The following is a 13,643-nucleotide window of genomic DNA, read 5'->3' as shown; positions in this document are numbered from 1 at the left end:
AGAGGAGAAACATGGAACTCTAAGCAAAGAGTTATATTCTTGGATTTTCTTTGCATTTCAGTTAAATATGATCATTCTAGCACCAAGTCCACCAAGAAAAATGGAAATCTAACGGATGCATAGACATTTTGTATGTCTTCTATATGAAACAAATTTGAAAGCGTAATGGCATCTGCATCCATCATTATGCCACTAGATAAGTAAAGGAAATAAGAAAGTGTATAAATTTTAATCACATTGATATGGACACTAAAAATACCAATGAAAATTTTATGTGGTCATTACAAAAATCATTCTTCTATTGAAAGCCTAGCAATTTATTAAAACTTCTGAAATTAAGTAGATTTGATTATTTTAAGTATCTATGGTAATTCACCACCTATAACATGCACACCTGATAATATATTAATCTTATAAATTGGCCTTGAACATTTTTTGTGTTTTTTTAACCTATACTTTAAAATCTTCAAATCATTCAGCAGTGCCTTTCACGAAAAGCATACAACATACTGAACTTCAGTGCTTTTATTTTTTTTCTGTCTAAAGGTGCGTGTTATAGGCTTGCCTTTATATGGTAACTGTGGTGCTCATTATTAACGTACTTGTTCTATATGATCTGTTAAAACCTGGGACACAGTGTTTTTATGAGTGATTGTACTATATTGTTCCAAATATAAGGAAACCCAGAATAGAAGGCAACCTCCAACTAGAAACAGCTCAAATATGGAAAAAAGCTGGGGGTCCAGAGCCCGGCAGGTCTGGCTGTGGTGGCAGGGGTGCCGAGGAATAGGAAGATGCCTGCCCACTTTCCCGGTGAGTGAAGAGGGTTTGTTGGCCGCAGTTGCTTTTGCTTAATTAGATTGTTATTGCTACTGCTGCCATCGCTGGAGGCAGAATTATGTTGGGGGGAGTGGAGAGAAATTCCGTGCAAATTTCTCAGAATGGATGGTTTTGGATCCGACTCATGGAGGGGGGGAGGGGGACAGAGGAGGCACAGACATTTCATCTAGATGCTGCCCTTTATTGATTTTTATGGTTTGAGAATGAAAGTTGATAATGTTAGTCGCTCAAGAAAATCACCATTCTGAAATTTACTCTAAAAGTAGTTAAATGTACATAAATATGGAATTCCATAGCTTTGCAGACAGCTCTTCATGATTTCCATTTTTCCCCCAGACTATTCTGTATTAATAGCTCTATAGAGATAATAAATTCCTCAGTGGTTACATATATCATGAAGGCAGGCAGAATTAGAGTTATGAATAGGTTATTCAATTTTGATTGAGACCTTTGTTTGATGCTAGAAGAGTTGACTTTTCTTCTTTTTGTGGGTCTGTTCGTTTGCACACTGGAACTTAACATATATATGTATGTGCATATATGTGTGTATACACACATACACATATATGTTAGATCTTATTATAACAAATTTTAAGGGACTTTCAAATACTTTCTTTTTAGTAGTGACATTTCACTATATTAAATACGTCATTGACCAAGGCTCAGAAATGTAATAATACAAAGATTTTCTTGAAACAGGATTGGACTTGGACATTTCTTCAAATGTCAGTCTGCATCTATCAGGCAGGTAGATTATATCTTTTAATAGATATTAGTAGGAGCTAAAATGAAATGCCATTGGCATATACAATAGCTAGAGAATTACTTCTTCTAGTAGGCAGCTAGCTATTTCAGTGGATAGAGCTCCAGACCTGGAGCCAGGAAGACTCGAATTCAAATCTGGCCTCAGATACTTACTAGCTGTGTGACCCTGGCTAAGTAAGTCACTTAACCTCTGTTTGCCTTAATCCACTGGAAAAGAAAATGGCAAAGCACTCCAGCGTCTGCCAAGAAAACCTTGTATGAGGTCACAAAAAGTCCAGACATGACCAAACAACAACAAATAAGTTGACAACTTGTGTAATCATTTAATTATTTTAGATACCTCCTGGAAAGTCATAGAATATGAAAATAGATCCTTGAATTTGGTAATTGTTGATTAGAGAGGCCAGGCATCTCAGGATAAATGGAATTTCTAGTCACCCCTGAACTGTTTTTTCCGTACAATAAATTTTAAAAATGACACCTCACTTAACCTTTATTTTAAATAGAAAGAGAAGAAAAAAACAAGACAAACAGATATCACCAGTCCTAGAACTTTTATTTTTTCAAAATGTTCAGGCTTTTAGAGAGTTTTGGATGTATTCTGCATAGTTCAGTAGAAAAAGGGCCGAATTTAGAGTCAGAAAATTGGAATTCATGTAACATCGAGGAAGTCACTTATTCTCTTTGGTTTTCATTGCCTCCGTTATGTAAGAGGATTGGACTAGATGATATCTGGAAGGTATCTTCAGATGAAATATTTGTAAAGAAATTAGCACAGTGCCTGGCACATAGTAGGTACTGTATGAATTCTTCTTTTCTTCCCCTTCCCTTCCAGGCTAAAGTCTATAAATTCCTTACTGAATTTTCAAATTTCCCTAATCTGCATTCCTTTAGAAGACCAAGCTTCCATGCTCCCTTAGAGAGCATACCCTATGTTTATTATTATCATTTTTAAAAATTTGAAACCAGATCTTCCTATCTCACTCAAGCAGGAAGAATAGTAGCCTCCTAGGGGCCTGATGATTGGCACTGAAGTTTTGACTTCCTCTACTTCTGAAATGGGCCGATTTGTCCTCCCTTCAGCATCCTGGTGCCTCTGTCCAAGGAGCTCTCTATATTGATGTCAGATTTAGTGTAAGCATGCCATCAATTTTAACCCTACTGTAGCTCCAGGGATCCAGGAGGCTCAGTATCCCCAGATGTCATTTCCCAATAGCAGAAATTATAGGAATGCACCAGCACCTTTTGGTCTATAATTTGGAATGGCATAGAATAAGAAAGAAGGTATGTAATGCAAAAATTGGTGGGTATTAGAAGTATAGTGCTACATGGGTGTAAGATTTTTGGAAGTTGTTACATAATAAGACTATATACAGACTGTAGCAGTCTTGGAAAAGAGGTTAGGAATGAATTCTTTATCATATCCGAAGTCTGTCAAATTCTAGTGAGCTGGACCCTCAAGGTGTCCTGGACTTTGAGAAAGGAAACAGAAGGTAAGGTCCAGGGCACAACTTGTTTTTGACCTTTCAAAACAGATCAAAGTCAACTTCATTTCGTGCCCTCTATGGCTAAGTTCTTGGGTACTTCAGTCAACAACATACCCAGTAGACCAGACTCCCTGGGGGAACATTCAACAAAGGGACACACCTGCATAATTCTAAATGATTGGATTACCCAGGGTAAGCTGACCATTACAGCCCTGCCATTGGGCTGGGCTGTGCCCAGATTACTTCCCTCCTTCCTCCAAGCACTACATGGTTTTGTACACAGTATAGTTGGGGTTTGATTTCAGACAATGGTGAAAGTTCAATTTCTCCCTATCTAATTAATATAGGTTTGGACCTTAACTAGCTCCCAAATGGCAGAAGCTAGTGTATTTTTCAGGGAAATTGGCAATAGCTGCTACCTATTCATTGCTATTGCTCAGCTCTACTACCTTCCTTGCTCTGCTAACAAATCCCCTTAACATTCCATAAGGTTGAGTTACAGGTCTTATGGGGAAGGAGAGCATCCTTTTGAGCATTGGTTCTTAACAGTTTTTGGCAATCTGATGAAGTCTGTGGACCTCTTCTTGGAATAATATCTAAAATGTACCAGGCGAAATACATAAGATTACAAGGGAAATCAATTATATGGAAATACAGTTATAAAAATAGTAAAAAAAAAAAAAATAAACAAATTCATAGATCACAGATTAAGAATCCTCTGCTTTAGAGGGGGGAAAGTAACATGGAACCAGGGTTGGAATTCTGCTGTGAGAATACCTTTTCCGTTTTAGAATCAATTGTCCTCTTCAGGAAACAATGGCATCCACAAGGAAAGGTAGAAAAAATCTTAGAATCTTTTAAAAAACTTATAACTACGACTAAATTTGTGGTTAAATCTCAAATGTAATTTGAGATTTTTACAGTTTTTGTGTGTGTGCGTGTGGGGGGGATGACCCTGACTTGAATTTCACAGGTACTAGACAACATTTAGTACCATGTTGCTTTGGTAGGGTAGCTTTTTAAAATGATCAGTCCTATATCTCAGATGCTGATTATCTGTGCTAATGGGGCTTACAAGAGGAACCAGAAATGAAAACACTACATTTTCACAACACTCTGTTATATTAATGTGAGGGGTTATAGCAAGGGTTCTTAACTTGGGTCTGATGAACTTAAATAGGGAAAAATACATCTTTAATTTTCATTATAATTGGTTTACTTTTCATTCATAAATGTTTTATCTTATGCATTTAAAATTTTATTTTGAGAAAGGATCTATGGGTTTTACTGAACTGCAAGGGGTCTATAGCATATATACTCACTGAAACACATGCACACAACACTCTCAGATTTTAAGAACCCATGTTTTGGGGGACATGGGGAAAAAGATTAATGTGGCTCCAAAATTGGAGGTAGAAGCAGCAGGAAATGGAAATGCCTTTGATTGATTTGTTAGATGCCAAGTTAGCTTCCAGGAATATAGGAAGAGATGGGGGAGTAGGGTGGGTGGGTAAGAGTGGAAATGTAGGTGTAGAATGTAGACAAAACATAGTGTATAGATAAAATGTGGCATAGAGTATAGAAATTCAAATGTAAATAAATTGAAATTGTCACTATGTATCCCAAGAACACATATAAAACTCTTACATAAACTGTCCTTTTATATAAATCCTCCCTCCCTTCATCCCAGAACATATCTGTGTGTAAAATTCAGACTGGTGCTAGTATCTCTTGAGGCTATGGGCATTTTATTACCCTTAACAAAACAACCATCTACTGGTGGGTTTGGGGAGAAGAGTATTGGATCCAGTATCAGAGAACATGTATTCATGTTGCTTAATTTTTCTGGGTCTCTCAGTTTCTTCATCTTGAAACTAAGGGAAGGGTATTGGACTGCTCATGTCTATGATATCTTCTGCTTCTAAATCTATGATCTTTTGAGGTAGGGGTTCTTAAACTGTGTGTGTGTATGTGTGTGTGTGTGTGTGTGTGTGTGTGTGTGTGTGTGTGTGTGTGTGTGTGATGGATTCCTTTTGTCAGTTCGGTGGAGCCTATGGACTCCTCAGAATAATGTTTTTAAATGCACAAAATAAAATGCAGAGGATTACAAAGGAAACAAATTATATTGAAATATGGCTATCACAATTGAACCACAACAAAACCAAAGGGGTGCTCAAACTCCAGACTCTAGTTGGTACTTACAAGGGAGCTAGTATCACAGAATCAATTTTAAAGGAAGAGTTGTTTATTAGTCTTATCCTAGGACTTGGAAGAATCATGTACTCATTGATCGACTGAAATAAAAATGAGCCTGAGTCTTTCCCTGGGGAGTGATGGCCTCCATAAAAGAGAACGGAAAAAATTTCCACCAGACACTAGTTCCAGAGGTGGTGCAATATTGCTTCTCTTATCCCTCTCCTTGCCTAGTTACTTCTCGGTAAAATGAGGAGAATGGAATTCAGAGGTGTCAAACTCGTGGCCGATGGGCTGCTAGCTGTGGCAAAACTCCTAGGCATACCTGAATCTGATTAAAATATAATTGGGAAATCTTTTAACAAAACAAATAAATATACACCATAGATAATGTTATTTTGGGATTTTCTAAGTCAGTACATGACTGGCAGGGCTCTTTTTCTATTTGAGTTTGACATTGCTGGACTAAAAGTCTCATACCCTTTGCTAGATCTAAATACAATAATCCTATGAGCCTTTCTTCCAATCCTCCCCTAAAAAAAGCACGTCTTTAGAAAAATGATTCCTTGCTATCTGGCAGAGCCAGATCCTGACTATCTTGGGGAAAACTGAGTCCCTACCTCCAATTATTCAGCTGCAAGATAAAGAGCCACCAACCGGAAACGTATGATCAGGAGCTCCTTTGTCATTGATTCTTTCCTTTTTTAAGGCAAGAAGGAGGGTTTTTCTCAAACCAAACAGTGTGATGCTAAGTTAAGTATTAAAGGGGGAAAAATGTACCATTGAAGTTATTTTTCCCTCTAAGTAATGCTTTATAACAGACCCAGTTCCCTCAATACAAAAATATGGTGCGTATGCATTTTTCTGAAATGTGTATAATATGGCATTTGACGTGCTGACTTAGCAGTTTTAGCTGAGCTGTGGAGCAACTTATGAATTCCCTGTTTTAGAGTCACTTCAGTTTAAAAAAAAAGCCTTGAAATGTTCTTAATGGTCATTCCTTGGGGGGCAACTGCACTCTTCGGTAAATCAGAAATGGCATTTGGAAGTGTACAAAGATGAGTTGTTGGCTTAGTACTCTCATTGGCCATGCAAGAAATATGTATATTTTAATGAGAAGAACTGATATAATTGAGAATCAGTCTAGAGCTGTGACTTCTTTTAAACTTTTCTCAAATGAAAAAAAAAACATCCCTGTTTGACAGCAAAACTGAGTATGACAATGACATCTGCTTAATTAGGATAAACGACTTTTGTTTAATAACAAAGTTGTTGATTTTTTACTAAGGGTCCTTTTAGGTTGCCATCAGGGGCTGATGGGACTAACAGTTCACCCACCTCTCCAGCTAGCTTCAGCGGACATACCACACCTTCTCAGCAACCTGAACCAGTGGTACATACTCTTAAGGTAAACAACAGCACACAACCATGCATCTAGAATTTCAGTTGTGTTTGACTTCTTCCGCACAGTGTGATTTTCTCTCACAGTCTTGCTGTATCCATAGATGTTTTTCCCTGATTTTTTATTTCTTTCTGTTTAAACATTTTAATTTTTGAAATTATTTTTTCCAAGATGAGTGTTTTTCTGAATAAGAAATTCTGGCTTTGGAGAGTTAATGTGGAATCTCCATTGTTATATCTCTGTTACAAGTAACGCTATTCATATCTACATGCATCAAAGTCAGTCTGATGTGCATATACATATGTATGTGTAAAATACTGTTATTTATATGTGCAATGTATGTAGCATGGATGTCTTCAGATATCAGACTTTAAGGTTTATCAAAATGTGACAAGACATATTTTCCTTCTCTCATGCTCTTTAATCACTTATTCCCTCATCCTGCCCCATATAAAAATAAAAAAATCATAATCAAACAAAAGAAAATAAAACAAAAGTCCTCTCCAAAGTGGATACCAAATCCATGAACGCTAGTTGAAGTGCCACTTATTTGGAAATCCTTAAAGTAATAAATTGCATATAACAGTATGCAATAAAATTTCATAAATTTGTAGTTAATGAAAATTTGGGTGTTAATCTTTGTTTTATCTGGGATAGGAAGGGGAATGTTGTAGCTACTAAGCAAATTAATAGTGTAACTATCACTGTTGATATAATGTTTATATAAATCAACTGTTTTAAAAGACTAGTAGATTTCTATTTAGCTAATATTTGCTAAGTACTTGCCTTATGCAAGGCTCTGTTCCAGGTACTAGGGATACAGAGACCAAAAATCCCCTGAAAATGATGTGCACCATAGAATACCATCCGTTTATGGTACAGTCAATGAAATTGCAGACTTAGAAAGGGCCTTAAAGGATGACTGATGTTCTGATATAAGAATCATTCTTATCTATTAATCAGGAGACATGTACTTGGCAACACTTTTCTTGTTTCTTTTATTATACTTCAACATTTTAAGAATCTTGGGTTCGCTTGGTACAGTACTCTCTCCGGTAATATAGATTGGAAGCCTTCTATAACAGAGAGCTTCAATGGCTCAAACATTTAGATGCTGGCATGCATGATGGTGATGAGCCTCTGTGAATTCAGCTAAATTGCTTGTATACAGACACACTTCTTCTCTGGACCCATATGTGAAGGCTTTCAAGTTTGATAAGGCTTTGCAGACCTTACTCTCTGCTGACACTACTCTTAAAAGGCCAGCATTACTTTTTTGCTGAGATGAGGTACCAGGGCAGAATTTTATTGGGAATTCATTTGCGATATGCACTTGAAAGTAATAAAACATCATAATTATATAATTAGTCAGAATTAGTGAATTTATTTTCTAATGATAGGTATTATACAAAAACCCTTAAGATTTCTTGATACTTTGCTTGGAGTATTAGCAACCTTAACAGGTACCAGTTGAATCGGATTAAATTCTATCCTCCAACTACTTTATGGTTTCTTATTCTGACTTTTCTATTGACTCAATGTGGCCTAGGGCAAATCAATCTTTCTCTCTGTTTTACTTTCCTGAGACATGGAAAAGGCAGAATCAGTCTTTCATTTGCTTTAAGGGTTTTGCAAAGAGTAAGAGATTTATTATTTTTTGAACAGACCAAGATTTTCCTAAAATCTTCCACATCATTACAGTTGTTCTGGTCAGAATGAAAGTCTATCATAATGGAACAGAAAAGCATCACCCATGGCATGGATACTGCAGAGCAGTGAAGGATTCCCTCGGAATTTATATATGGTTTTGGACTACACTGTATAATTTATATTTGACAAAGATTTGCCTTCCTAATTAAGTTTTCCTTGAAATAATGCTAAATTCCTGAAGTGCATACCTGCTAATACCAGAATTATACTGGGTTATAGTCAGGGTTTGTTCTTCATATCACAGATAATTCCCAAAATGAGTCGAAGTACCTATGGGTAATTAAGAGGACTCTGATTTTCTTTGAGATGGCTCAATAAATCTTTCTGAAGGCAGAGAGGGAATTATAACATACTGTGGGAAAGTAGAGCCTTGGCATCAAGGCTCTGTCCTATGTAGTAAGATTCTAGGCTACAGAGAAGGTTGCTGATCAACCTTATTGGAGGGAGTTTCTACAACATGATGTCTCCCTCATGCTAATGGAATCATAGATCTAGATTCATTCCTCTCTCACCCCCAACCCTCCACTAAAAACCCACCCATCTATATGCTTGGTATATACGTGTTCACTGACAGCCTGACAGACATCATGCTAAGTGCATTACCATTTGTACGAAAATGTGAAGGTTGTATTTTGCTAATAGTTCATTAAATAAAATAAAAGCTGTTTGAAATACATTTTAGAAATACAAAATATACCATAGAGTTTAAACTTTGAAAGACTGTGTTCACATGCCCTTAAAAGAGCAATGGGTTTTTCCTTCTTCCTTTCAAGGTATTTGAAATCATTTGAGTCTGTTGTATTTTCAAATGTCCAAGATCACATTTTTTTTTAAGGGCAGCATTTTTGGTATTGTAATTTTTTAATGTTTCCAAATTATTCTGCTCTGATTGGGAACTATTAGTGCGTACTAATTTGGGTGTAAGGAAAGAAAGAAAGGGTCTCTTTAATTTTCCCTATAATTAGTCCACTAATTATCATATAAAATTTTACCTCGAGAGAGTAATTGAGGGAAACATTTGAGTATATTATATAATTATATGTTATAATTAGCTAGAGTACTTATGTCTAAGTTATTGGTTGATATCTATATTGAATGATGAATTGTTTTTATTGAATAACTGAAGGGTCCTGAATATGGAGTTTATTTTTTTCTTTTGCAAGAAGTATGTTGGGAAACAGAAATGTGTCAGCACATTCCAAAGAAAATGTTTTTGATTAAGTATTGCAATAATTAGGAATATACCTATATATAGATACATAAACATGAAAAAATGTTGCCATTTGGCAATTTTTGCTTTCAGAAGTCATCATACTAAAGCTGACCTATCAAGAATTTTTCTTTTTCCTTTTCAACAAAAATAATTAGAATTAGAGCCTCCATGTCCCGAAGGAGTTTTTTCTGATTGATCTCAAAGGGATCTCTGTGCCTGAGTGAGCAAGATGGCGGCGGGGGTGTGGAGCTGAAGGAGAAATTAACCCCCTCATAACAATGTTATAGACATTTCTTGCTTGTCAAATGCATGATAGCTATTAATCAGAGCTTCAGTTCATTTAGTAGAAATTAATTGATTTGAAGTATACTACTCTGAGGTATATTACAAATCAAATAGGTAGGACAATATCCTACACTGTGCCCTTCAAGCTGTCTATGAATATTCACTGAGCAAAGACAATCATTTTCTCTAAAGGTAAAAAGAATATGAACAACTCTTACCTGACACAAGTACAGATGTCAGATTTTCGTTTACTTCTTTTGATTTTTTTTTCTGAATTAAAGAATTAGATACATATATAGAAAGATTTCTGAATTTCCATGATATAATGTTAAAATTAGATTGATCATTATGGGCTAAAGTTATATGAATATCAACGTAATGTCAGACTTTGCACAAATTGACGACCTCATGCCTAGTTCATTTATTTCAGCTCTCTTATTAGTCAGTATAGATTTGACTGTGGGAATTAGTTTCAATTCATACCTGAATGCATTGGAAATATCATTGTTCAGCTTTGGAATCACATTGGATACTAGGAAAATACTTTTCCCTCTGTTTTATAAATTGCATAAGGCATAAGCTGATGTTCTAGGAGAAAAAGCACACACACACACACACACACACGCACGCACACAGACACACTCACTCACCTTAATGGAGGAGACTAACATGTATCTCACTAGAGCTTATAAGTATATCTTCCTGTGTTGTGTCAGACTTGGTCCCTAGTAGGAATAAACACCCATCTACCCTAGTCAATCCTTACATTACCTATGTCCATGTAACATACAAATTAAACAGTCATGGGGTAAGATTAGTTGTGCTGATCATTATGATAGTGAGACATACAACAGTAGATACTTGCAAATGGTTAATGCCATCAGGTTGTCTTTTTGATCAAGGTAATGATCTGGTTTAGTTATTTTGAACATTAATGGCACAGGCTCTATGTGTCATCCAAAAATTGTGGAGATCAACTCATGGATAATTGATACAGAAAATTGTACAGATATATACTCAGAATGTACGGGTTTTAGAACATTTGATTTAGGTTTCTTTACTATGAACACTACTTACGTATAGAGGATCAGAAATTTTACAAGGTGGATTTCCTTAATGTTTTTACTTATACCTAACAAACTAATTCTTTTTACAGATGAAATTTATTTATTTTTCTCAACAAATCCAGGTCTTGGATGTTCAGGAAAATATAGATCGTCAACAGGGTAAAGAGTATGACCATGATCTTAGTGAGACAGGAAAAGCTATAGTCAGAGAAATGTGCAATGTAAGTTTTATGTGCTTAATTCTGTATTCTGTATTGAAGCCTCATCATAACTAAGTTATGGCTCCATGAATATCTATTTTTTAAAAAATGCCAACAGAATGCCTTTTAAAATTTTATATGAAGATAAAACCAGCTACCCTCTGTTTCATCTGCTGTTTGATTCTGGAGCATTTATGAAAATATTAATTCTATCATAAAACATTTAGGTCAGAAATGATTTGCAAGGTCTGTATGCTATAGCCATCTATGAAACTTTCTCAGTATCTCTTCAAATGATTATCCAAAATGGTAATATGCCACGGGGTAATAATCACTTTATTTCTCTTGAACAAAATTTTTAATAGTGTTTTTGTTTTTGTAATTTTTGGCAGTTCTTGTTTAGTGATAAACATGATTTTTTTCAAGTTTGTGTTTTTCTGATGCACTCCTGTTTAATATTATACTAGGAAAATGATCATTATCTTTATAAATATTATTTTCTAAGTTCCTCATATAAAACCTGCTGTGCTTCTTTTCAAAGTCTTTGTATTTACTCTACAGGAGTTGACACACTAACTCAGCACTACTATGAATCTATATGTAGATGTAAAGGTAATTAAATATATGTAAGTAATTATGTAAATTAAAGAAAAAAGGAAAACACAGTAAGGACCTGTATGTTATTTGCAAGATGAATTTTATATGTAGTCATTGCTATGGTAGGATTTTTTTTTTTAAATCTCAAGCAACAGCTTAATGCTCAGTTATTTTATGTGAGAAACACACCATAATTCTAAACAAGAATAAGGGGATAAGGGAATTTATGAAGGTGGTACAGGGAATTTGGTAGAAGATTATTTGTGTCAGAAAGAGGAAAATATGATAGTTTTTAACTTTCTGGAGAGTGTTTTTCCCTTCACATCTTTTAATTTGACTTCACAACTGCTTAGAAGTACAAGGCAAACATTAAATTTGTTGTGGTCAGATTTTGCCAGTCCACATGTAATCCAAGTGTCCTTGGTCCTTGGTATATAGTAAATAAAAAAAAATGTGTGACAATTTCACTGAATTTAATGGGAGTTTTATATTTTTCTGGGGAGAGAATAGGAAATTACTATCTAATTCTCCTGGGATCTGTGGTCTTTGGCTATTGTGTTTGCTCTTTTTCTTTTCCAGTGCTTTCCAAGCCATTTGCTTGCATTTCCTATCTTTGTTTTGTTGTTGTGTTAAAGAAATATGGTCATATCTTCCTTCCCTTCCCTTCCTTTCCCTTCCCTTCCCTTCCCTTTTCTTCCCTTCCCTTCCCTTCCCTTCCCTTCCCTTCCCTTCCCTTCCCTTCCCTTCCCTTCCCTTCCCTGCCCTGCCCTGCCCTGCCCTGCCCTGCCCTGCCCTGCCCTTCCCTTCCCTGCCCTGCCCTACCCTGCCCTGCCCTGCCCTGCCCTGCCCTGCCCTTTCCCTGAGACTAGATCTTCCTATCTCTCCCAGGCTGGAAGTACAGCAGCTACTCACTGGTCCCCAATCCCACCATTGATCAACACAGAAACTTTGAGTTGTTCCATTTCTAACCTGGGAAGATTTACCTTTCCTCATGTATCCTGATGTCTTCTCACTCTTGGGGGCTCATCATATTGGTGCCAAACTTAAAATGGATACTTAGTCAGCTTTAGTCCTACTGTAGCTTAGAACTCTTGATCTCAAGCAATCCACTAGTTTCAGCCTCTTGGTAGCAGTATTACAGACATATTGTTGTTGTATTTGTCCTTCATTCTCGAAGAGGACCGTGACATCAAGATGATGACGTGACTTCCACTTGAGTTTGATTTGAGTGAGGCAGTACTGTGCAAGGTCACCAACGCCACTTTCTTCTCTTGAGCCAGCTGGGTCCACTGGCTTCATAGTCATCAGGAAGAGTAGAGATGGCCCAGGATGCAATGTGTACCACCAATCTTAACCATATAGTTTATATACTTTCCTAGATAGTCTTCTGTTGCTTTTTCTAAATCTTTTTAAATGATCCTTCTCTTTTTCAAATTAACAAGGATTAATGATTAATTAATGATTAGTAATGATTAATTTGGTAATAATGATAGACTATTAAAGTGGAAAGGGGCTTAAGAAATCCAGTCTAGTTTTTTCATTTAATAAGTGAAGAATTTGACACTGACTGAGGTGTAGTGACTTGCCTAAGGTCATGGCAGAGCCAGGACTGAGACCATGGCTCTTTCCTAGTGCTGTGTTCTTTTCATCATCCCATTGCTATAAATCTTGGAATTATGGATTCTCTTCTTAGAGAATGCAAAGTAGTATCTTTCACAGAGGGCAAGTTTCCACTATAGCTGTTGTTACCACTTGTATCTAGAAAGAGGTATCATGACAAAAAACTCATTACCTTAAATGTAAGGGTTGAGATATTCGCCATATTTACTGATAAGTCAGTTAAATTCTGAGCTGGGTTAAATCAAACAGTTTGTTGTCTTTGTG

The 13,643-nt window shown here is 36.2% G+C and overlaps 1 protein-coding gene across 6 annotated transcripts in view; it reads left to right on the top strand.

The window, feature by feature from the left end:
* The window catches only part of CCDC85A (coiled-coil domain containing 85A), a 244,799-nt gene that overhangs the window by 228,314 nt on the left and 2,842 nt on the right, over positions 1 to 13,643 (top strand). The window contains exons 4-6 of one of the 6 annotated variants that reach the window (XM_072635510.1): positions 679 to 813; positions 6,574 to 6,693; positions 11,085 to 11,183. The exons of 2 other annotated variants lie outside the window; for them this stretch is intronic. In XM_072635510.1, the coding sequence (XP_072491611.1) occupies positions 679 to 813; positions 6,574 to 6,693; positions 11,085 to 11,183 (354 nt within the window). The remainder of the gene's footprint in view (positions 1 to 678; positions 814 to 6,573; positions 6,694 to 11,084; positions 11,184 to 13,643) is intronic. 3 more of the 6 variants (XM_072635513.1, XM_072635511.1, XM_072635507.1) reach the window with 3 other exon arrangements.

Source organism: Notamacropus eugenii, chromosome 1, assembly GCF_028372415.1.
Source record: "Notamacropus eugenii isolate mMacEug1 chromosome 1, mMacEug1.pri_v2, whole genome shotgun sequence".
Taxonomy (NCBI): Eukaryota; Metazoa; Chordata; class Mammalia; order Diprotodontia; family Macropodidae; genus Notamacropus; species Notamacropus eugenii.
The sequence above is the reverse complement of the archived record's forward strand: the minus strand, read 5'-3'. Positions and strand labels throughout refer to the sequence as shown.